We start from the raw sequence: 25,588 nt of genomic DNA on the forward strand, positions 1-25,588 counted from the left end.
GCAATGCAGAGGCTGAAAAAGAGGACGAGGCAAAGCCAAAAATAATGAAACAGATATGACAGAGAAAAAAGGAACTCTTTTAAGGTGCTGAGTTCAAAATACAGAAAACCTAAAGCCAAGTTCTCTCATATTTCAAGTAAGAGACCTCAACTGTGGCATTATAATTAAGAGATCCCACAGAGGTAGTGATAGGAAGGGAATGTCCATCTATACATTTGTAAGTAATTTCCCTGAAGCCAGGAACAAGAACAGAAATATTAAGATTTATTTCTTTCTCTTATTTAGGGGGAAGTTTAAAACCATAATGTAAATGTAGGGTCTAAAATTTCTATATTAATACTGATACTATTAAAGCAGCTTTATTTTAAAATAAGCAGTCATCCAGGTTTCAGATTTTCCTGTTCAAGTACCATCTCTGAACCACCTGTCTGTTATTTGAGTCTCTGTAATCCAACCTTGCCAATAGGCCAGTTGGATTTCCCAAACCCAGAAGACCTAGCCACATTTTCCCAACTTCCAAGGTTGATCCAGAAAAATATGCACAATTATATAATGGTACTCCCAATAATGTCATTAATATTAACTACTACAAGGGATCCTGACCTACCATTCTCTCTATGGCAATACAACTAGAGATCAAATCCTATTTCCCTTCTCTGGAATGCTAAATGGTCTATTCCAGGTAAATAAAAACAAATGCCCTTTTAGTACCCACTCCTTTCCAAACATCACCCTTCTCTCTCTCCCTAACCCAACCCCTCCTTAAACCCCCCTGTCTCAGAGACCCCATCATCAAAAATGACTTGGGCTATATTAGATATTTTTTCTGGGTGGGAATGATAGGCTTTTACAGAAAAAGAATAAGAACCTCTAAACAGTTCCTTCAAACAGTAGGGGCTCTGTATACTCAGAAGGGTGTGCTGGATGGAATCAACCTCCATCAGAAGCTACCTTAGAGAGTAAGCTGGTTGGACCTAGATATTTTCTGCAAGGTCAACCTCCACCCCCTTAACAGGAAAGAAAAAAAAAAAAAAAATAAGGAACTGAAGTCAGTATATACACCAAGAACACACACAAAACACATCTAAAATAACACTTGGTCCCTCTATAGTTAAGCTAAAGCTCTGAAATGGAACACAATAGCAGCTTACTGTTAGCACCTGATTCACAAAGGGACTCAGAAAAAGGAAAAACATTGCAAATAGAAACAGGACGATTTGACAGCAGAAACCACCATTTTACACTCACCCTTACCTAGGCTGCTCCACTGCATTTCTCCACCATCCCCAATGGTGCAGACTAATCTCTGATCATCTGGAAAGTGCTCAGTACTTGGTCCATGGAGAAAACCTAGCTAAGGTGGCCCATAGCCAAGATTCATTTCAAAACTGATATTTTTGTCTATAAGCCTCTAATAGCCAATTCTTTCGGGGCTTCCTTGGTGGCTCAGAGGGTAAAGCGTCTGCCTGCAATGCGGGAGACCTGAGTTCAATCCCTGGGTCGGGAAGATCCCCTGGAGAAGGAAATGGCAACCCACTCCAGTATTCTTGCCTGGAGAATCCGATGGATGGAGGAGCCTGGTATGCTACAGTCCAAGGGGTTGCAAAGAGTTGGACACGATGGAGCGGCTTCACTTTCACTTTTCTTTTCACTTTTGTTAAATTTGGTTTGGGGAGTTATGTTTACAGTCTATTTTGAGCCCTAAATGATTCTGCTACTCTGGAAAACTGCAGCAAATTACTTCACTAATCAAGGTAAACAGAACCCTGTTAACTGTCACATTTTATTCCAAACTAAAAATATATGTTTTCCCCATGATCGCTAATTAAGAAAACCTTATTCTAAACAGTCATTCAACTGTTTACTTGGCACATCTCCCTCTTGTTCAGTCTGCTCAGTCGTGTCCGACTCTTTGCAACCTGTGGACTGCAGCGTGCCAGGCTTCCCTGTCCTTCACATCTCCCTCTGGTTGCTTCTAATTTATAACAAAGCAAGTCCAGGATGATGACCTCTCCACAACCTCTCTCTCTCCACCCATATTCCAACTCTCTTTTTAAAAAAAAGCTCCAAGAAATCCCAGCAATGAAACACTTTCTAAAGTGTCTAGGCAAAAGGAGCAGGCATGGTGGGAGAGAGAAGAGTAAGGTGACAAAGATCTGGCCAGAATCTCGGGTTCCTTACGTTATGGCACTGGTTGTCCTTATCCCCTCTGCCAACACACTGAGCACCTGTAAAGCACAAAAGCTCTACACAAGACCTGATCTTAGAAAACAGTGTACGCATCCCAAATCAGATGGATAAAAACTATACAACATCCTCAGCCTTCATCTCTCCTGTATTTTCTTGCATATGAGTGGATACCATGTAAGTTCCACAGAAAGGCACACTTAGCAAACTCAACAAAATTTTATAAAGTTAAAAAGTTTAACATATACACAATGGAGTATTACTCAGCCATTAAAAAGAATATATTTGAATCAGTTCTAATGAGGTGGATGAAACTGGAGCCTATTATACAGAGTGAAGTAAACCAGAAAGAAAAACACCAATACAGCATACTAACACATATATATGGAATTTAGAAAGATGGTAACGATAACCCTGTATGTGAGACAGTAAAAGAGACACAGATGTATAGAACAGTCTTTTGGACTCTGTGGGAGAGGCAAGGGTGGGATGATTTCAGAGAATGGCAGTGAAACATGTATATCATACGTGAAACGAATCGCCAGTCCAGGTTTGATGCATGATACAGGATGCTCGGGGCTGGTGCACTGGGATGACCCAGAGGGATGGTATGGGGAGGGAGGTGGGAGGGGGGTTCAGGATGGGGAACACGTGTACACCCGTGGAGGATTCATGTCAATGTATGGCAAAACCAATACAATATTGTAAAGTAATTAGCCTCCAATTAAAATAAATAAATTTATATTTTAAAAAAAGTTGATATTAAAGCTTGACATTACATAAATAAATGTTTGAAAGCAAGTTGTTCTGACAGCAGACTACCCTCCTCATTGCAATTTCATAAAATCTAGCCAAAGCGAAGTTGGTATCTCGAGACCAGACTGTTTCCTAACCCCATGGGCCTCTTTTCTGGCCACTTTCCAGCATCGCAGAGGTGCAGCTGGAGGATTTGGGATCTACATACACTTCTCGCACATGAACAAGTTTTCTTTCCTTTCCAGTTTTTAAAAATTCTATTTTAGCTTCTTAAACGGGCATCTGGGCTATGGACACACAGTGGATGCAAATTTACTTAGGTGATTTCTTCTCAGGGAAATTAACTCAGGAGAGTGGGGAGTGCCTGCCTGTTCCTTTGGGAGCAGAGTATATTTCTTTGTCTTCCCCAAAGCTTACATCTAATCCCTCCTCCCAATTAGGTTTCTTCCCTAATGGGTACACATCATAATCTAAGGCAAAGTTTCAGGTCACTTGATGGTACAACTATTAAAGGCTCTGGGGATGTACATATTAGAAATATTATTTCAAAATCTTCTGATAGAAAGTCAGTTATTTAAAAAACAATCGGTCCATAACATCCACCTTTCTTTTACCACTATGCTTCAAGCAATGATGTGAGCTGAGAAATCTGGTCCTTATTATTCTGGACCCTCAGAAGACGTGTTCCCTAAATTTGGCTTCAAATTTTCCAGTTGCATAGAGAGCTTTCCTGAGCCCAAGTTGTAGCCTATAGCATTGTACCCTGCTATAATTTTCTTCTTTAGGACATTCTTAATTTTTACACAATGTTTGTCCTCTGTATTTTTTTTTAAGAGGAAAAAGATGAACACAGTACAAGTTGTGGCCCTTGCACATTAAGTTGAAACAGTTTCCATGGAAACTCCAGTATGAGGCTCTGCGGTCCCTACTGCCCCAGTCACTTCTGTCTCTCTCTCTTCCATCTCCCGCTCCGTGACTACTACAGCATCTACCTCAGCCACCTCTTCAACCATGGCAAAATCAACTCCATTGGGCTGTTGTCGGGCCATGGCCTCCAGTCTGAGACGGTACTGTTCTGCCTCCTGCTCTTTCTTTAGGAGCTGGTGTCGGTACTCCTGGGCTCTTCGATTAGCCTCCTGGAGGCGCTGCTGAAGTAGCTCTCTCTCAGTGCCTTCCTGTAAAAGTAAGCCACACAGGTGAGGATTCCTAAGAGCAGACAAAAAGACAAGGGTTCAGGCCTTGAGAAGTCTGGCTTTTGAGTCTTTGCCTTCTCTCCACCACTGCTAAAAATATTACCTTGCTTTCTTCCACACTGTTTGTCATCTCTTCTATCCTTGGTTTCTTAGTCAGTGGCAATTTCTCTGCTTCTTCTGCCTCTTCCTCAATGACAGTCTCCTCTGCAACCTGACCAGCAGGTACAGTTAGAACTATAAGCCAAAGGACACCAATTGGAGGTGATGAATACATAGTAAAACAAAGAGATTTTGCTTACTTTGAATCAGAAAACAAACTAAAACATATTCTCTGATATCTTACTGTTCATATCTCTTCGGATTTTAGAATCAACGGTAAGGCATGGCTTTGTAGAGAGAAACCAAAAAGATTAGAGGCACTAAGAAGACTTCAGAGGGACTTCCCTGGTGGTTAAGAATCCTTCTTGCAATGCAGGGGATACAGGTTTGAGCTCTCTTTAGGACACGAAGATCCCGTATGACCTGGAGCAACTAAGCCTACATGTGGCAACTAGTGAAGCCCGTGTGCTCTGGAGCCTGAATATCACAATTACTAAGCCTGCACGCTACAACTAGAGAGTTCGTGCACCACAACTAAATATCTTGCATGATGTAATGAAGACCCTATGTGCCACAACTAAGACCCAGAGCCAAATACACATTTTTTAAAAACAGAAAGATAAAGACGACTTCAGAAAGGAAGGGCAATGGTTTGCAGGTGTGGAAGCCATGCAGTTAAGACCCAACTCTGAAGCTTTTATATAAAAGTGTCTGACTATAAATCAGAAGGTGTGACCACTTAGCTTGCAATTCTGGAGGAATAACTTATCTAAAGTAGGTATAATGTCTTAAATAAGAATTTTAAGAAAACTTTCATGAAAGCAGTTTACCATCAGCTATATCTAATTTAACTATTTCTCTTCTCATAGATAAGTGAGAAAAGGGTCAACACATATGCATACAACACACAAGATGTACTGCACACCTATTAGAATGGCTAAAATTTTAAAAACAGTGATAACACCCAACACCCAATTCTGGCAAGAATGTGGAGAAACTGGATTATTCATAAATTGCTGGTGAAAATGTAAAATGGTATAGTCAAACATAAATTTTCATTTTCTGGGGTAAATGTCCAAAAGTACAGTTTCTGGGTCATATGGTAAATACATGTTCAGTTTTGTAAAAAAAAAAATTTTTTTTTTTTTCACTGTAGAAATTTTTTTTTACAAAACTGAACATGTATTTACCATATGACCCAGAAACTGTACTTTTGGACATTTACCCCAGAAAATGAAAATTTATGTTCCTATAAAGCCTGTACATGATGAGTCATAACAGCTTTATTCATATATAGCTAAAAGCTGGAGACAACTTAAGTAGTTAAGTGATTATATAAAGTATGGTACATCCATACCATGGAATACTACTCAGCAATAAAAAGAAATGAACTACTGATACAAACATCAACTGGATAGACCTTCAGGGAATTATGCTGAGGGAAAAAAACCCTATTGCAAAAGCTATATACTATATGATTCCATTTCTATAACATTCTTGAAATGACGAAAGTATAATGATAGAGAACAGATGAATTAGTGGTCACCAATGGTTAGGAATGGGGTGGGAAGGGAAGTGGCTGTAGATATAGAGTAGCACAAGGAATCCCTGTGATAGAATTACTTTCTATCTCAACTGTGGTGGTGCACATACAGTAAATTGCACAGAACACAAACTCACAAATGAAGGCAGAGAAAACTGCAAAAAAAATTTCAATAAGGTTGGTGGGTTGCACCAAGGTAAATTTCCTGTCTGTAATATTGCACTATTTGTATATTATACAAAATAGTACAGTAGGCTTCCCAAGTGGCACTAGCGGTAAAGAACCTGCCTGCCAACGCAGCAGACATAAGTGACATGGGTTCAATCCCTGGATCCGGAGGATCCCCTGGAGGAGGGCATGGCAACCCACACCAGCATTCTTGCCTGGAGAATCCCATGGACAGAGGAGCATGGCGGGCTACAGTCCGTGGAGTCGCAAAGAGCTGAATTATGAGTGAAGCGACTTAGCACACATGCACAAAACAGTACAAAATATTTGTACTATTATTCAAAATGCTATCACTTGGGGAAACTGAGTGATAGATATATGGGATTTTTCTATATTATTTCTTACAACTGTACATGAATTATCATGTACAATTACATGTACAATTATCTCAAAATTAAAAGTTAAAATTATATTTAGGTTTTAGGATGCATTATGATTTTCGTTTAAAGCAAAAATTGATAGCATCAATTGATAGCAGTAGAAAGCAGCTTAGATATCTGCTAAGTGGAAATGGAAGTTTTGTCTGGAATTTAAAATTTCTTACAGTTAATTCACAAAATTTTGGCTTTCCTTCTTTGAGCCTGGTTAAATGCATCTGTAAAAAGTAGTGCAGTTTATCCAGGCAAAACCTTGAAAAAAACTCCCCCCCTAGGACTTTCCCAGTGGTCCGGTGGTTAAAACTCTATGCTCCCAATGCAAGGGGCACGGGTTCAATCCTTGGTCAGGGAACTAAGATCCCGCAAGCCAGAGGACTTTAAATTTTTATTTTTTTCCCTTAAAACAACTTCAATCTTAAAAAAGCAAAAAAAAAAAAAAAAAAACCCCAAAACACCGTTCTCATTTACTTAATTCTAAGTAGTCTCTCACCTACTCTGTGAGCTCCCCCAAACTTTAAGTGATAATGTCCACAAAAACATCAGTAGTATATTTCCAAATAAAATTCCAAGAACTTATGATACCAAAGCTTGGATTATAAAGGTTTAATTCCTACTCTTTCTTCCCATACTGCAAAGATCCATCAATTCAAATAATTTAAAAATTATAGAATCCTCATAATTATTTAGGCCAACTCAAATTGCTGATGACACAAAAGGCAATGATACCAACCCTCCTTTTTCAACCTCTAGTATTTCTGAGGAATGAAGTTGTAACGTTAGTTTCTCTTTTTTTAAAAAAAATTTTACTTAAGTATTTTTTAATAACTAATACATTCAGATGGTTCAAAGATTAAAAGCTATAAAAGCATATACACTTAAAAGCTTCTCATCCATCTCTAGCTGCCCAGGTGCCCTGCCAGAAGGGAACCAATGTTAAATGTTATTTCTGAATGTTCTTCCAGAGATAGTCTAAGTCTACAAATATATTAGCAAATATACATATAAACTTATCCCTTTAAAACATACGGTGTAGCATACTCTACACACTGCCTGTATCTTACTCTTGTCACTTAAGGTATTTTGGAGATCAGACCATACTGGTATATAAGAATCCTCTTCATCGTTTTTAATAGCTGCATAGTATTCCATTGCATGAGTAGGGTATACCATAATTTATTTATCAAGTTCCATTAATGACTTCTACTTAGGTTCTTTTTAATCTGATGATTACAAATAATGCTGTAACAAATAGTATATAGGTCATTTCTGTGTGTGTGAATATAAATTCATAGAAAAATAACTTTTTAACCAGAAGGTATGTGCAGCTTCAATACTGATGCATGTTGACAATTTGCTCTTTAGAGGATGCATTCACACTCTTACCAGTGATTTATAAGAGTGCCTGTTTCCCCATACCCTTGACAGCATCATGCTTTAATGGTATATTGGTACAGTATTTATATTTCTCTTGCCATAAATGAAATAAATTTTCCTATTTTTAAGAACCATCAGTATTTTCTGTGAACTACTAGTTTGCAATACTTGCTCTTTTTTCTATCAGATTATTGGTTTTACTCACATATTTTATATATATTAGGAGAATTTGTGGCATCACACTCCAGTACTCTTGCCTGAAAATCCCATGGATGGAGGAGCCTGGTAAGCTACAGTTCATGGGGTCGTGAAGAGTCGGACACGACTGAGCGACTTCACTTTCACTTTTCACTTTCATGCATTGGAGAAGGAAATGGCAACCCACTCCAGTGTTCTTGCCTGGAGAATCCCAGGGACGGGGGAGCCTGGTGGGCTGCCATCTATGAGGTCGCACAGAGTTGGACACGACTGAATCGACTTAGCAGCAGCAGCAGCAGCAGGAGAATTTGACTGGTTTCGGTTTTTTTTTTTTCTTTTTCAGAGCTTCTTTGCCCCATCTAGGATATGGCATTCTCCATTTCCCCCTAACTTGCCCTAATGCTTCGTTTTTAGAGGTGTGTTGAGTGTCTAAAATATCTTTTAATAGGACAACTCACCTTGCTGTCCATCTTGCACAGTCACAATAAATGGCTGGCCAATGCCTCCAGCAGGGATTGCAGTTTGTATATTACCCAGAGGGATTCCATCGGTCACTATGGTGATGACCCTCTGGCCTCCACTCCCCACCACTTGCTGGATTGATGAATCAACAGAATTGCCCTCTATGATTTCTTCTGAATTAGCTAGAGATGACAAAAGTAAATATAAAACTACAGCTTAAAAAATTAGGAGTAGAGTAATTTCAGCCTCCTTGAAATTGATAATATCAGGAATAGAAAAACTTGAAATGCATTAGAACAGTATTTTCTAAAATGTCTTCACTGACATGTTAGCTTTCACCAGACAGGTTCTATATACAAACACATTTTCAAAATGTTAGTTTAAATATGCTTAAATTTGTTTTTATTTTGCAGTAAGTATCAGAGACCCTAATAGACAAATGAGCATTGTGACTCTCTAATAGAAAATAAGATATGCTGAGTTTCCCCAACATACTTGATCTTGGGACTCTTTTTTCAGGAAGTATCTTGAAAGTCTAAATAAATCTATAGAGCCTAGAACTATAACTATAAATTAAAGTAGACCTATTTCTATAAGAAATAAAGGCATTTAATAGAGAATTAACAAAATAACATGTCAAGAAGTCAAAACACTGAAGAAGTTTGACAGACAAAAACAGGTGGCTTCTCCCATCTGATTGATCAACAATAACATTAATAGCAACGAACACTATTTACTATGGGCCAGGCACTTTTCTATTAATAAGAACTTTACATGTATCACACTGAATAAAGATTTTCACTTTGGTTAGTCAATATCCCCAGTAACTATTAGGGGAAACAGCTCCTACTACTATGAAATTTCTGTATCTAAAGAGTCACAAGGAGAAGTTTGCAACAGGGGCAGGAACTATCCATATGAGATGCATTCAGGCAGTTCAATGGAAATAGAGCATTCACACCTCTTAGAAGCAAAGAACAGTTAAATGTTAGAGCTGAAAGGACCCTGATAGATAATCTAATCCAACTACCATGTTAGAGATGAGGAGACAGACCTGAAGAAGTCAAATGATTTATCCAACATCAAAGAGCAAATTATAAAAATTAACAAGCACAAGTTTAATATGTTGCTTTTTCCTCTGCCATGCTGCTCATTCATACACATCTGAGTAGAGATCTTTATGATTGCTACCAGTTGGAAAAATAGAATTAGAGGAATGTTCTCAGCATCTAAATGTCTATGGCAGAAAGAAATCAACAATCTGCTTTCATTTATGATGGAGCAGATTGCCAGAGGGCTCCAGAAAGATTCCTAGATGACTATTTACCCCTATCTATAACTATTTGCCTCCTACCTATATGAAGTCTTAAACCTTTTCCCTGGAGGCCACTAGCTCTGGCTAAGGGACATGAAACCTTTCTGTTTTAAAATCAGAAGGCACTATACAGGATTTATCTCCACAAATCCACTGGGAATGCCAAAGTAACATCTCCAGTGAAATGAAGCATGCCAACCTGGGGTACACAGGATGGAACAATGAGCGAGGCAGCAGTCCCATGTATTTTGATGCTTTAATACAAGGTATCTAGGCTGCTATTTTGAATCATTCTATGATAGTATCAGTCAAAACACAACATAGAGTATTTCCAAAACTATGCTATATAAGACGAAACATTTCAATCTGATGTAACTCGAGTCAGTGCAAACAAGCTTGAAGCTGCAAGAATACAAAGGAGTAACTTACTCATTCTCTGACATTATTCAGCTGACTGATTGTATCACTTAGTGATTTTTCATCCTGATGCTCAGTGACTCTACATCCCTTTATCCTAGTTGTCTCTAACCATAATTCTTTAACATTTCATGGAAAAGTAAATCTGCTGGAGAGTTGAAAACAAAAGAAGAAATGGTGATTCACCCAGCAGATATCCCTTACCTACCTGTGGCTCTGTGTGAGTTGGAGAGGGGGGCTGATGCCTCAGCAAGAGCTGCAAGGGTGGCCAGCACTGAGGTGGTAGAATTTGAGAAGTGTACTGTTGAGGAGGCATGGGGGTCACCTATTTTGGTAAAAAAGGCAAATGAGGTCCAGTGGAGAGAATAGAGATGAACTAAAATAGCTTATTAAATCAAAATCTCAGCTTTTCCTTAATCTTGCTTTCTAATACAAACTTATATAAACTGATTATCATGGTGTTAAAACTCTTAAGGTTTAAAGTTTTCCCTTTAAAGTGGATTAAGATAATATGCTTGGTATAGGGCCATTACATTCTCTTCATCTGATCATTCTCTTGGCACTGTCAAGGCTGAGCATCAGCAGCTAACACACCAAGAGTTCCAACCACTCCCAAGGCTGGCTGTTCAGAGCCCTTCTTGGCAGCAGGCAGTAAGCATACAGAGCATGCCGCACCCCAAGCTAGGCAGTGGTGAGGGAATAGGCCCCTCCTGGGCTTTAGTCAGTCACGCCTCTTCTCTTCACCAGAGGTGAGAAGACTAGGACTGACCTCAAGGGCAAGGACAGTTAAAAACATGCAGTTTCACATTTTGAATGTCAAAGGACAGTACAATAATTGATGCTAAAAAATAACAATTACTTAGTTATGTCATGATGTGCTATTTAAAAAAACTTCGTTCATAACCTTTTCCTTTATGTATGTAATATACTTACAGCTAAGTTCGAAGAGGGAAGTGCATTAGATCTGGCAACAGGCATGCCTAATTTTATGAACCGGAAGTATTACTCAACACTTTTGCATAAATCCAACTTTAATAACATGAATTGCACTTCCCCAGGTCTTTCACTATAATTTCAGAAATAACTTATTGTACCAATCACAAATTAATTGCTGCTTGGCGCCAAATCCACCCTTCTTTGCCTTGTGATACTGAAGCTAATCCTATAAATATTTCCTGTCATCTGGCAGGAGATTAAGTTTTATCACATAGAAGTGACTGCTCCCCATACTGGCTATTCCTATATTCTTTAGAGTTCTCCTCACCTCTTAATAGTTATCCATTGTTACTAACAAGTTTTTAGAAATTAAGTTTATTAATTATATATTTATTATATATATTTATTGTATATACATAAGTATTTCTTACATATGTATAATAAAATTATGTATAATTAAAATATACCACACATGATTTTGTCTCCTGAATGAAATGGACTGATACACTTATCTTTTTTTAAAAAAAGTAATTAGTTACTTTTATTTATTTTGGCTGGGCTGGGTGTTCATTGCGACATAGGCTTTCTTCTGGTTTCAGGGAGCAGGGGCTCCTCTCTAGCTGTGGGGCATGGGCTTCTCATTGTGGTGGCTTCTCTAGTTGTGGAGCATGGGCTCTAGGGCGTGAGGCTTCCACAGTTGCAATTGCTGGGCTCGCGACCACAGGCTCAGTCAGTTGTGGGGCACGGGCTTACTCTGCGCCATGTACAAACCTGTATCTCCCGTACTGGCAGGCAGACTCTTTACCTCCGAACCACCAGGGAAGCCCTAAATGTACTCTTACTTTTTGTTTTCTCAATAATATACCTTAAAAAAAGTCAGTTATCTGTAAAATACTTTCAAAGCTTTTGGATAATGACTGTGGGAGTGAAGATAAGGGTGGAGAAAATAATGATATGCTTATTTCAATTCTCTCATACTCAAGGAACCCAGTGAAACACAGTGCGTGACCTCTAGAAAGAGCTTGTGTCAATCTAATGACCTTGTAAGAGCAAGATTAGCTATAGCTTATACTCTAATTTTCCTGCTTAGTTCATGTTTTTCTTATCACTCAGACTATCATACCAAGTGCTGACATAAGAACTCACAAATGAAACAAACAAGGAACAAGCAAGTTTTAGATACATCCCTCATGGAGGTTGGAATATATGTGACAGTAAGTCATTAACAATAAAAAATACACTGCTATTATTTTATCACAGTTAAATACACACAGACAAACACACAAACAAGGCTGTTACACTTAAAGTTCAAGTAGGACAAATCAGGTAGGCCACCAAGCTAAAGGAGACTACTTGTGTAGAACTGCTTCATGAAAAAGGCATTATATACTTTTTAGCATATGATGATTCCAACCTAAGGGTATTTGTTCTCCCTCTAATTCAAACATAATGACTCACCCAACTTCTCTTCAATAACAAGATGAAGAAAGAACATTTGTGAAAAATTAGGTTTAGTATTCTGATAGAATACTAAATTGAAAAGTTGAAACTGAAAAGAAATGATACAAATGATCTCTTTAGACTTATCCCAGAGAGTTCTGGAAAAATAAAGTACCTTATTGTTAAACAATGCTAATTGCTTCGTTTTAATACAAGACCCCCATCAATAAAGTGAAATGTGCATGGCTGCTGGAAGGAAAATGGCATTGTTAGTGACAATTTGTTACCTACTCAGAATGTGGCTTATATAAATAAACTCTTCAGATCAGGATTAGGGGCATGTGCTATGGTTGGCTAGGCAGTCTCACCAAGTCAGTGAAAACTGGTGGTGGTGGTTTAGTCGCTAAGATTCAGAAAAATTAAGTAATTTGCCCAGGGTCATGCAGCTAGTGAATCTCAAGAGCCCAGATTAGAACCTATGTCAGATTCCAAAGCCTGTACTCTTTATGAACCAATACAAGGCAATTCGTACTTGACTTTGGAGTGCATCTTATGATTCTACAGAAAAAGGAAATTTATCTTCATAACTCTGTTTTGCCCTGATTAATATTTAAGTTAAGTCTGCCTTCTCCAGTCACTGCAGTTTGATGGTGGCACTGATGATAACTGATATCTTTAGTCACAAATGGAAAATTGAAAGCAATCTTTACAGTCTGGATTTTGGTATCAAAAATATCCACCAAAATGACAATCCTGGGATACTTACAGTTAATTCTTATAAAAAAAAATTTATGTATTTATTTTATTTTGGGCTGTGGTGGGTCTTCGTTGTGTGTTCGGGCTTTTCTCCAGTTGAGGCAAGCAGGGGCTACTCTTCGTCGAAGTGCACAGGCTTCTCACTGTGGTGGTTTTTCTTGTCTCAAAGTATAGGTGCTAAGTGTGTGGGCTTCAGTAGTTGCAGTGTTTGGGCTCAGTAGTTGTGACTCCTGGGCTCTAAAGCACTGGCTCAGTAGCTGTGGTGCACAGGCTCAGTTGCTCCACAGCAAGTAGGATCTTCCTGAACTGGTGTTGCTTGCATTGCAAGGCAGATTCTTAACCACTAGACCACCAGGGAAGCCCACTTTCAGTTAATTCCTAAAAATATTGTTGGATGATGGGAAACAAGAGGGCTTCTCCACCATTCAGGAAAAGAAAATCTTTAAACCCAGTTCAACAACACAACCCGAATTTGACTTAGAACTTTTCTCCTTTCTTTTATCTGCACTGATAGGCCAGTCCCCTCAAGGGAAACAGCTAGGTAGAACTGCTTCATGAGTAGGATGACACCGGAGAGATCAGCTCTAATTATGAGAGGGTTCAGCAATTTCAATTTGCTGCTGTCAACATACAGAAGAGAAAAAAGGAGTAGGTTTGCCAGAAGCAACATGACAAGCATGATATAGGTCCACAGGAACCAAGGCTAAGAATCCTTATGCTGCATGCCTTCAACTTTGTTTATCATTTCAGGTAAGAGTCTGGAGAATTTCAGTAGTTAGACTAAAGACTTAATTCTAGCCCATGTTGTAAACATATTACTTGATTGGCTTCTAAAAACTTTTGAATTAAAAAAACACTTGCTCTAATCAGTGCGGCATGAACCACAACAAACCCAAATGGCTGTGAATATTCTGATTACATGTATACATATATTTAAGATAAACTTTTTGAATCATCCAGCTGAAAACTAAAGCATAGCAATTTTAAATGACAGTTGATAGCTTATAAAATGAAGGGCATTACTGCCCCCTTGTGGGCCTGAGAGAGTCAACCTTCACTGAGAAGTTACATTTTCATTCAACATTAGCTATTACTGAAGCCCTGCTATAAAATGGGTACTGAAATACAAAATCTCAGTCTCACCACAACCTCGTGAAGTAGATTATTATATTCTAATTTAATATATAAGTACAGAAGGCTTAGGGAAGTAAGTAGTATTTCTAAGGTCAAGTATCTTGCTGCTGCTAAGTATCTTAGCCAATTAATAAATCAGTATTTGAAAGCAGTTCTGGAATGCAAAAACCTTTGTATACTGTGTATCTATTCTTTCTAGTTTATACTGCCTCTCAATAATAATACATCAGTCAAGATCTTCCTCTGATATTTTACAAACAACTATGAATGCAGTTGCAATTTTTAAATGAAAATCAGAAAAAGAAAAAGAAACCCAGGGTCAGTAGGAACATTTATTTAAATGAAGACATAATCTCCTCATTGTAAAAAAATATCTGTAAGGAGATGTTGAAAATAAACTTGATTTGTTCTTTTTTATTTAAAAAAATTTATTATAGTTGATTTACAATGTTGTACTAGTTTCTGCTGTACAGCAAAATTAGATTTGCTCCTTTCTAGATAGATTTTTTATTTTTATTTAAAACATAAATACTGTGTACTGGTGGTACAGTAGATAAGACTCTGCCTTCCAATGCAGGGGACGAGGTTTGATCCTGGGTCCAGGAGGATCCCACATGCTGCAGAGCAACCAAGCCTACTAAGCTAGTGCTCTAGAGCCCACGAGCTGCAACTACGGAGCCCACACGCAGCAAGTGCTGAAGCCCACACACCTAGAGCCTGCGCTCCTCAATAAGAGAAACCACAACAACGAGAGCCTGTGCACCCAACTAAGAGTAGCCCCCACCTGCCACAACTAGAGAAAGCCTGAGCAGCAACAAGGACCCAGAGCAGCCAAAAATGAATAAATTAAAACAAATACATACAAGTGTCAAAAGAGCAACACCAAGGGCGTTTCTTCGCTATATTGTTGTTTTATATGTTCTCAAGAACAAATCAGGACTCTTCAACTTTAGTCGAATAACCATACTCACCTCTTTTATATCAGCATCCAACAACCATTTATGTTTATTTTCTTATTTGTTACTGATTTAGACTATAAATATTTAACTATTTTCCTTAGCAGTACCATATTAAAGCACCTTATATTTTCATTTTGGGGTCAGACATAACCCTTCAACAGATTAATCTGTAGGATATTTTACTTTTAACACAGTCAAGCATTTATGTATAATCCTAAAGTATGATCTTCCCTTCCTCCAGAAAGAATAAAGCATTAGCTTTAAAATCTATTATAAATCTTCCATTTGGGGAATATTTTAATAAAGGAGGGGATATCAGACAGAGTATCTATTCATCTTATTAAAAAAACCTGTAATTCGGGTTCATTTTAAGTCTAAAATAAATGTCACATTATCAGAACATCACCTGAGGTTGTCTTGGTGCTGGCTGAAGAAACAAGGCTTGCGAGGTTGACAACTTCTCCTGACGTGAAGATGAATGGGGTAGCCATAGTCACAGGGTTGGCTCTCTCGGGATTAGCATTCACCTGATTCTGCATTGCTTCCTATAAAACAACACAAGATATTTCAAAGTAAGAACACTTACTAACTAGCCTCAGTTATATAGTTACTGAACAGCCATGCCCCCTCCCCCCGTCAATGCTCTGTCAGGCAGATCTAGTTCCGGCACACAATGTCCTAGGGACCTCAGAGTTCTCATTACCACCACTGTTTTTTTCTCAGACCAGGGCAACAGAGAGCTTAGGTTGCTTTCCCTATTACTTCTACCTTAAAAAAAAAAAGGTGTATATTTGCAAAGACTTTTAGACAATTCACTTAACCTCTCTGGACCTGGCTTTTAATTTGAAAAATAAAAGGGGTAGCCTAAAAAGGAATTTCCAGCACTAATATTCTATGATCAATTATGTATAAACATGGTGCTAGCTGAAGATCCCTGCAGAGAATCTACAGAGAACAATATTCTCCAGAGTTTTGTCCAACTACTTATTCCATTCTGCCACTGAAGAAATCCCTAAGAGAATATATAACAAACAATCAAATGAGCACCAGATTTTAAAGGCTATTTTCATACACTGCATTTTTGCTTTCAGGGATATCTGCACAATTTTGGTATAAAGATGCTTATCTCTATTTTATTTCGTTGGCTATTTTTTTTTTAACACACAACTATCCCTTTGCTACGAGTTTCAATTGAAGCAGATTATCCATTCTCTGGTTACCGTAAAATTCCTTCTTGAACCTGCCCCTTCTACCCTCCATATCACTTCCTTAATTCTAGCCCTCATTGACTCTTGCCTGGCCTAATGAAAGTCACTAGACGGTAAAGAATCTGCCTGCAATGCGGGACACACAGATTTGATCCCTGGGTTGGGAAGATCCTCTGGAGAATGGAATGGCAATCCACTCCAGTATTCTTGCCTGGAGAGTCCTGGAGACATAAGAGCCTGGTGGGCTACAGTCTGTGGGGTCACAAAGAGTCAGACACGACTGAGCGACTAACACTACTACTACTATACGGTCTTTAGCATTGTCTTCTCTCTCAGGTCTGTGTACCGCACTTCAAACAATTACCTTTTTAAAAAACTTTCTCATATCAATCCTATATTTAAAAGCTTCTATTGAAACATCACAAAATGGCCCATACTCTTGCACACCCCTATGTTCAGAACTCTGCCTTTCAAGTCTTAGCTCCTGCCACTCCTAAACTCTGCTTCTCTTGACCAATCTCTAGGCACAGAACTATTAATACGTACTCTTTCCTGATCATTCCATGCCCTTTCACACTTCTGTGTCTTTGATTTGCTTTTTCTAGCCTAGAGTATCATTTTCTCACATCTCTGCCTAATGCTCCTTCAAAACTCAGTTCAGAGTCTACATATACTTTGATCTTTGCCTTAAGCATGATCAAAACTCCCTCGTAACACCTACCAGGTATCTGTTTATCATCATAGTGTTACATCAGTATAGTACTGTACTGCTTTATATTTTCTCTTTACCTTCATTATGCTGTAAACACTCCAAGGACAGGGCTATGCCCTATTAATCTTTGTATCACTCATCCTGTTATTTCTGATATATACATACTGGCTTAAGAAATCAATGGATGATACCATCACAGCTGATTTTTAATTCTGAGATAGTTTCCTTACGACTCAATATGCTTTAGAGCTATGTTCTATCTCACATCAGTTGATGTATGTTCATAAAACATAAAGAGGCTTTTCATATTATCCCAAGTCAAGCTTAATTAAAAAGGGAAATTTTCATGGAGAAAAAAAATTTCTAAAGCCACATAAATCTCATTTTTGTACTGGTCACAACATTGCTCTTCAATCACCACAGATAATTCAGGGGTTTATAGAATTTTTTTTTAAGATATTAATGACAATCACAAGATTGAGACATAATGAAAGTACTACTTTGATAAGATACAGAAAATTCAGTTTTGATTCAGCTCCTACGAAAAATCCTTAATTTCAGCTGAAGTATACTGTGGTGGTATAAAAAGAACAGGACCTGAAGGATGACCAGAATCTCAGCATTGTTCTTCTCCAGGGCTATGTCAAAAGCAGATTTATCAAACTTGCTGAAAGCATGGACATCAGCTCCATATTTGATAAGCAGCTCTACAACATCTCGATGGTGGTGCTCTGTGGCCCAGTGCAGAGCTGTCATCTTTAGCATGTCCTTGGCATTCACATCTGCACCATTCTGTCATAAAAAAGTAATTTTTTTCAAAGAGATACTGGTTATAGTAGCACAGGTGCAATATCCCATCACCAGATACTGAGGATTTCCATAGTGATTACACATACTCAAATTTAGAAAGGTTTAAGAAATATCAAGGGAAAAACACGTCTAAAATTCTCCTGCATGCTGACAGACACAATGCCTTAAACGAGAGAGTCTTTTAAGGACATCACCGGGAAATTATAACAGATGGGAGAGAAAGGGGAAAAGAACAGATTTTTGTTGCATTTATTAACAGTAAGCTGAGTGCCTGAAACAGGCATAAGAGCAAAGAACACCTGCAGAAGAAGAATGAAGAAAAATCAATAGTCTGTTTCGCCTTCAAAAGATTAGAAAGTAAAATACTCATAGCTATGATGACTCTTGAAAGAGCTACAACTCAGTGCTATAAACTGTCCTAAAGTTAATCTTTTCCAACCTAGTTTCCTAATGCCTGTTTAAGTAAGAAAATAGAAAGGTTATTTGTCTTTTTTACAATATAGACCCGCCACTATTCTTGCTTTACCCTAACAAGTAGTTCCACGATGTGTGCATGTCCATCAGCTGCAGCCATGTGCAAAGGGGTCCTGTCCACTTTGGTCCGTGCATCCCTGCTAACTCCTGCTCGAAGGAGCACTTCTGCTGTGGAATAATGACCATACTGGGCTGCAAGGTGGAGGGGTGATGTTCCAAGCTGTGGGGAAATAATACTCATTTAATATCAACTGTGTGCAAAGTCCTAAATCGTTACTGGAGGGATACAAACGAAGAACAGGAGAAGCCTAGGTTCCTGTCCTTGGAGAGAGAATCTGGCTGGACAGATAAACTGAAGAAATGATTTAACTAAAATTAATATACTAATGGACAAATAAACATACTATCAATTAAATAAGTGCTAAGTATAATGGCTTTAAGTCAGGTGGACTTAACAAGTAAAATTCCATAAAGGTATGATTTTAAACAGGGCTTAGAAGGTTAAAAAAATAGAAGAGAGCATGTTGAGTCAGGAACAAAGTGGGGGGATAGGCAGGTTCAAAACAATTCTTGAGAAAAGGGCAAAAACTACAAAGTGACATGTGAAATTTAGGGTGCAAATCTAATTGGTTGAAATAGAAGTTTGTTACCACAGTAAAGCAAAGCAGAAAGACTGATGAGATGAAGAGCCAAAAGAAAAAAGATTAGCAATAGTGTGTCAATAGCAACAAACAAGGCTGTATCATCTCAAAGTAAATCTTGTTACTATCAGAGTTATCTATCAGCATCCATTTGGTCAGAGATCTAGCCCTTTCCTTGGGTTATGCTCTTTAATTTAAAACCTATTTCATTTATTCTTTGCTTTTCTTATATTCAGTCTCTCTGCCTGACTGGATTTAACTCACACTGTGCTTTTCAAGTCTATTTATAGAAATGTTAATCTCCTGGGTTTCCTTTCTTCCTTTTTGTGATGTGTTGGCCTCTAAAGTTATGAATTAATCACCTCAGAATAGAGGACACCGCTTATTGAATTGTTAAAATTAGGCAATGCTAACAAAATCTATGACTACTGAGCAAGCCCGTGTTATAGACTAGACCCTGGACCTTCTGACACTCTGCTCTCCAAGCTGATTGTTCGAACTCATGAAATTACACCTTCCTCTTTAACGTTTTTTTAACAGTGAAAAAGGAAACAAAATGGCTAGGCTATTCGTTATTAATGAGGACATTTTAGAAAAAAGGAAACCAGGAGTTTATTAGTTTAGAAATGTACTCTTAGTATACTGATTTTGTTTAATTTCTAGCTAATTACAGAAGCCTATAACCCAAGTACACTCCAGAGAGAAGTAAACCTTTTAGAAAATACTCCAAAAAACATTATAGAAAATTACAAGTATATAATACCTTACAATTACCACCTATCTATCCACAGGAGATTCGTTCAATTTGGAAAACTAAAAGAAAAAGAAAACCATATATTCAGATGAGACAAAGATAATGAAACTCTTGTAGGGAGACTGAGGCAGAAAGACAATAAACAAAAATCAATTCAGACTATTTAGTCTTTAGAAAAAGGCTACTAACAGCACACGCTGGGAATAATTAAGAAAGCTTACCCAGTCTGTGGTGAATGGAGCACCATTTGCCATCAATGTTCTCACTTCATCATCTTGGCCTTTTCTTGCTGCTTCTAGCAACCTCTTCCCTAAGTCCACCAAAGACATCTTTATACATAGGAACACAAATTTTCAGGAAGCTGTAACTCAAACACAAGGAAAGATGCCTGTAAAAATATTTTTAGAAGACCTCTTGTATTAGAATACATATTCTAATACAAGTAAGATACTTCTCAAGTGGACTATCTGATAAGGCACTTCTTTTCTACTTCAATACAAATTGTCAGGTATTTGCAAAGTTTCAGGCCCTAAATCGTAGTTCCCTCACTTTCAATCTCCAGTAAAATACTTTGAAAATACATGAAACACATTGCTGCCTTTCTAGCTTAAGGACTCAATAAAACAGCATTGCATCCCTTCAAAACAACCATGGGTAGAAATAATGTGTTACACAAAAATGAATAGACAAACCAAGGATATTGAGACTTGGGTATGTGGAGGACACTTTTTCAAAAATGAACAGAGATGTCACTGCACCTGTCAGAGGTGCCTCAGCAATACCTAGAGTTTTTTAAAGTCATCAGTTTGGCCAGATTATATACTTTGTTTAAAGGTACAGTTACGTCTAAAATCATTACAGTTTTTCACTTAATAATGCTGGCATTATTAAATTGTTGTGAAAGCTCACAGTAAAATAAAAGCATCTGAGTAGGAGAGTTTTTTCCTCATAAAAGGCATACAGTCAACTCTGTCACTTCCCTGGTGGTGCAGTGGATAAGAATCTGCCTGCCAATGCAGGGGACGTGGGTTTAATCCCTGGATCTGGGAAGATTTCACGTGCTGGGGAGTAACTAAGCCCATCCACCCGTGGGCTGGAGCACCCTGGAGCCTGGTCCACCCAAGAGAAGCCATCACAAAGAGAAGCCCATGCACCATAACAAAGAGTAGCTCCTGTCTGCACAAGTGAAGAAAGCCCAAGTGTAGCAAAGAAGACCCAGCGCAGCCAAAAAAAAAAATGCTGTGTTAAACACATGAAATCAAAGGCAATAAATGATGGAGATTGTCTTAAAAAGCAACCAAAATGGCCATTTAAATTGATAGTTGTTGTAAAGTAAATAAGAAAGAGGCCTGGGCATAAATTCAGAGTTGCAGAGGATAATAAGTTCCTATATGCGATGGAGAATTGTCTGAATGGTATATAATCACCACATATTACAAACTTTCCAACCAGTGAGGAAATGGCTGTTCTTGATAAATCTAATTTTTATTATCTATTTGCTTTCATCTTGTACTTTTTTTGTCTTAGTTGCTCTGTGGCATATGGAATCTTCCTGGACCAGGAATCAAACCCATGTCTCTTGTATTGACAGGCAAATTCTCAACCACTGGACCAGCAAGGAAGTCCCTATAAACTTTTCTGATAAAACGGTGGTGATACTAATAACTGTGATTTTTAAATATTGTATAAAATACATCATTTGGATGATGGGCATTATTTGGTGAACCAATATTTTTCAAATGACCCATATATGTCACAAAATATACAGGTAAAAAGTGTGATTCAAAGGAAAGCACATCAATGGGTTTTAAGGTAATCAAGTATAAAACATTCACTGACATGGTTTCAGATTCCTCACTGCAACTAACTTTTAAGAAATCACCTGCCACTTGTTGGGTTTTTGTGTAACATAGAAGAAGAATAATCACCATTACCCGAACAATCTATTAAAACACTCCTCTGGACTTCCCTGGTGGTCCAGTGGTTAAGAATCTGCCTGCCAATGTGTTATATCTATATATAAAAAAAGTATCGCCAAGCCCTAAACACTTCTATAGGAATTCCCTGGCGGTCCAGTGGTTAGGACTTGACACTATCACTGCTAGGGCTGGGTTCAATCCCTGGTCAGGCAACTAAGATCCTGCCTCAAGTCACACAGCACATTCCCTCACCTCCCCCTCAAAAAATGAAAAACAAAACAAAACCCAAAACACCTCTACGATAACTGATTACAAAGGGAAAGAAAGTCCTACACAGGAATGTTGAGAAATGTTGACATGCAGCAGATTAAATTCTCCTAATATTGAAATTTCAGCTCTATTCTCTACCACAAAAAAATATTCAGTCGTAGGCTGAGGTATCTGCTTAAGGAGATACCTAGTTTGTTTCACATTCCTGGGAAGCTGATACTTCTGGAAGACAAGATCCTTTAATTAAGTCGATTTTAATCCCACTGCAACTAGTGTCCTTAGCTCCTGAACTCTAACAAAATATTTTTGAGCCCTCAATTTTGTCCACTACAGTCTGCCTTCATATATATGTCAATTTTATCACTTTCAAATCATATTTATGAGTCTGTGTATCAGTACCTCTAAATGACAAGTGACCCAAATGTTTCATCCCATTGTTTAAACAGGCCACCAAAAACCTTATTTCTTATTATAAATTGTAAGTTAAACTTTGGGGTCAGAATGTGAATAGGCTGTTGCATTCATCATTTGATAGGAAAAAAAAAAGTTTCCTAGATATGTATTCAAGGTTCTTTTCTTCCCTTATTCTCACTCTTTGCTTTTAAGTTAAAAGTAAAATGTATTTTTAAAATAATGGCATTTTGGGGGCTCTATGTGTCATTCTCCCATATACCACAAGATGAGAGATGCAGCCTAAGGATAAGAGACAGTCTAGGTACTTCTGAGCTCCCTTGATTACTAAAAACAAAAGGAAAACATTCTCCCTTAGTGAATGTACCTCCACTTTCCCTACTGATCTAACTTGCCTCCCAGGATTTTGGAGATGAATAAAATAACAGAGCATCCACTTCCCCTCCCAAACGAACACACAAGAATTTTCAATAAGTGTTTTTTAATAACTGATGAAGTGCTTGAGCTCTTCACAACAACATACTCTATTACAAGAGAGTAATTTCGCCTGTTGATACAAAAATTTAGGTGGGGCACTTCTTTCACTGCTCTCAAAGCATATATGAACATAGATGCTTAAGAACATCTCTTGTGGACTGGGTGGATCAAATGGTACAATGAAAATACAGTCTCAGATGGCCAAAAATGTTAAGTTGCTGAAGGTAAATCATAGAATATTCTTTTCCATAGATGTTTTAAAAAGAGAGATGAGAGAGAAAGGTCCTTCTGGAAAGGGAGAGAAGAATGGGACGATGTCTGCGGGCTCAAGAAAATCTGTGAGAAAAGGAGAATGGTTAGGGAAGGAGAAATGGAATTGAAGAGTCCATGATCTGAAGACCTTTTTCTATTGCACACGTCCCCACTGCTCCGCCAGCTGTACAAACTGTGCAAGAACTGGAGGCGGAGCCCTCACTGCTCTTGCTCAGATTGCTGAGCTCATTCATAATCTTTAGGCTATTTCTGGGATCAGAGAGTTAGGGAATCCTTTTTCTCTTCAGTCTTTCTGCAAGAAGGATCGACTAGGGACAGGGAGCCAGGGTCTCAGCCTCGAGGTTAGCCCCCAGCCCGCGCGCCGCGCTGCCCCCTAGCGGTCACCTCTGTGGCCTTGGCTTCCCTCGGTCCAGCTCCCCAGCCCCAGGTCTTACACCCACCCCCTTCTTCACCTCCCAGTCCCCTCCCCTTCCTCCCGGCAGCATCCCCTTCCTCTCCTTCCCTCAGCCGCCCCCGCTCTGGCGAGGGGGCGCCGCTCCGACTGCACCGAGAAGTTCGGGGCCGAGCTGGGAAGCGGTGCAACTTTTCTCGGCAGTCTCCCTTCCAGCCCTGACGCCCCCTTGAGCCCACGCATCTCTTTTTCCCCCTCACCTCCTCGTCCGGGACGCTGCCGGCTGTGCTTTCACCGAGCCTGCCAGTTTTGTCCTGTTTCCTTTTCTAGTTAAGACTCCCTGTCAATGACGGTTACTTTTTGGCCTTTTCACATATGCATATTTTGGGGGCCTTTAACCCCCCCTCGTGAAGAAATGGAGGCAGCAAAATGGCGGACCCGGAAGTGAAGACTCGGCGAATATAATTTCTGGCGGAGGAATCTATGAAGAGAAAATGATAGGAAAACCGTATATGTATTCGAACAGGACGATGATGCGCCCCAGAGGTCACTGTCTATCCTCAGAAGGCCTTTTGAGGTAAAATAGTGTGTATTCGAGACGTTTTAGACAGGACTATTTAGCAAGGCGGAGGATTGTCGATTACGTGTCGTATAGGTCCGGCAGGGGACGGACCCGATGGTTTGTTTTGGCGCCAAGAACCTGGTGAAATCGGATTCTGCTCATCTGTCCCGCTGTTTTTTGGGTGTTTTTAGGAACGCCATGTTTCGCAGTCCCACCCTCGGGTGAAGATGTCTGGGACGTTGCAGGGTTTGCGCGTGAATTGAGCTCTTCTGCCGGACGGACATGTTTTCCGCTACAGCCTGAACGTAAGGATCCTAGAGCCAAGCGGTCAACAGTTATTTCTTGGTGGGGGCTTAGAAGAGGATGGAGCAGGAATTGCAAATTCATTAAGGCACCTTACTTACCAGTTGATTCCCATCTCCACCTACCATTCGCCAGGAACTAAAGGACAGCGCGAAGCTGGGAAAGAAGACTTTTGAAAATAAATAGAAAAGGAGACATCACTGCTCCACTCTTTATTCGATTTTGGCTTGGTGGAGACCATCAACGCTTTTCAAAGCCTATGGGGAAGATTTACGTGCTTTTTAAAAAAAATTATTTACGTATAGATGATAGTGTGTTAATATCTGCTGTACTGTGTTAATATCTGCTGTACAGCAAAGTGATTCCGTTGTAACTATATATATATGCTTATATTCTTTTCCATTATGGATTATCACAACGTATTGAATATCGTTACCTGCGCTATACAGTAGGACCTGTTTATCCATTCTGTATGTAATAATTGTCATCTGCTAATCCCAAACTCCCAATCCATCCCTTTTCTCAATTTCCGTAGATCCTGTTCATGTTCTTTAAAGGACTTCTTTGGCTTATTGCCCAAGTTGGTGTTTACAGCATCTTTGAGGGTCAAAATCAGTCTTGTTTATAACCTCTTCGGTGTCTCATACAGTAGGCATTCATAATCTACTTATAAATTACCCCAAATAACTTTTTTTTTTTTAATGAAGTGACTTGTAAGTATAAGCATATAACATATTTGGGTTAAGTCGTTTGTTTTCTTAGAGACCCAGGCTGAGATAATGAAGTGCAGATTTAATGTCACAGGTGCCTTCTGCAGCATCTGGAATTACTGCCTAATACATTGGTAGTCAGTGGGCAAGCACAAGAGTGGTTGGTTACAGCTTTCCCCAAAATAATTTTTTTAAGTTGTTTTCACCCTTGTAACATCTGTTCAACCTGAAGTTCATCATTATAATGTATAAAGGCTACTTAAATCCTTCTTCCTCAAAGTTGAACATCAGATAAAATA

At 38.8% G+C, this 25,588-nt stretch overlaps 1 protein-coding gene and 1 long non-coding RNA gene across 2 annotated transcripts; one reads left to right on the forward strand and one right to left on the reverse strand.

The window, feature by feature from the left end:
- Positions 1-2,913: 2,913 nt before the first annotated feature.
- Positions 2,914-19,003, reverse strand: GABPB2 (GA binding protein transcription factor subunit beta 2). The gene is made up of 7 exons (NM_001076242.1): positions 18,631-19,003; positions 17,892-18,086; positions 15,781-15,919; positions 10,358-10,474; positions 8,414-8,599; positions 4,240-4,370; positions 2,914-4,118 (listed from the first exon to the last, which is right to left on the reverse strand). Exons 1-7 carry the CDS (start codon positions 18,817-18,819, stop codon positions 3,819-3,821), a joined length of 1,257 nt encoding a protein of 418 aa, NP_001069710.1. The 5' UTR covers positions 18,820-19,003; the 3' UTR covers positions 2,914-3,818.
- A 4,087-nt stretch (positions 19,004-23,090) lies between these two features.
- Positions 23,091-24,774, forward strand: LOC104971501 (uncharacterized). The gene is made up of 2 exons (XR_805374.4): positions 23,091-23,664; positions 24,128-24,774. It is a non-coding gene; the product is annotated as an uncharacterized lncRNA (long non-coding RNA).
- The last annotated feature ends 814 nt before the right edge of the window (positions 24,775-25,588 follow it).

This window comes from Bos taurus, chromosome 3 (genome assembly GCF_002263795.3).
Source record: "Bos taurus isolate L1 Dominette 01449 registration number 42190680 breed Hereford chromosome 3, ARS-UCD2.0, whole genome shotgun sequence".
NCBI classification, from domain to species: domain Eukaryota; kingdom Metazoa; phylum Chordata; class Mammalia; order Artiodactyla; family Bovidae; genus Bos; species Bos taurus.

Excerpts from the sequence above, each read along its gene's own strand:
- GABPB2 (NM_001076242.1), bottom strand. The coding sequence starts at position 18,819 with ATGAGTATTATTTCCCCACAGCTTGGAACATCACCCCTCCACCTTGCA. Across the intron at positions 10,475-15,780 it reads CAGCACCAAGACAACCTCAG|GTGACCCCCATGCCTCCTCA; the intron begins GTGATGTTCTGA and ends TTACCAAAATAG. Across the intron at positions 8,600-10,357 it reads CAACTCACACAGAGCCACAG|CTAATTCAGAAGAAATCATA; the intron begins GTAGGTAAGGGA and ends TGTCATCTCTAG.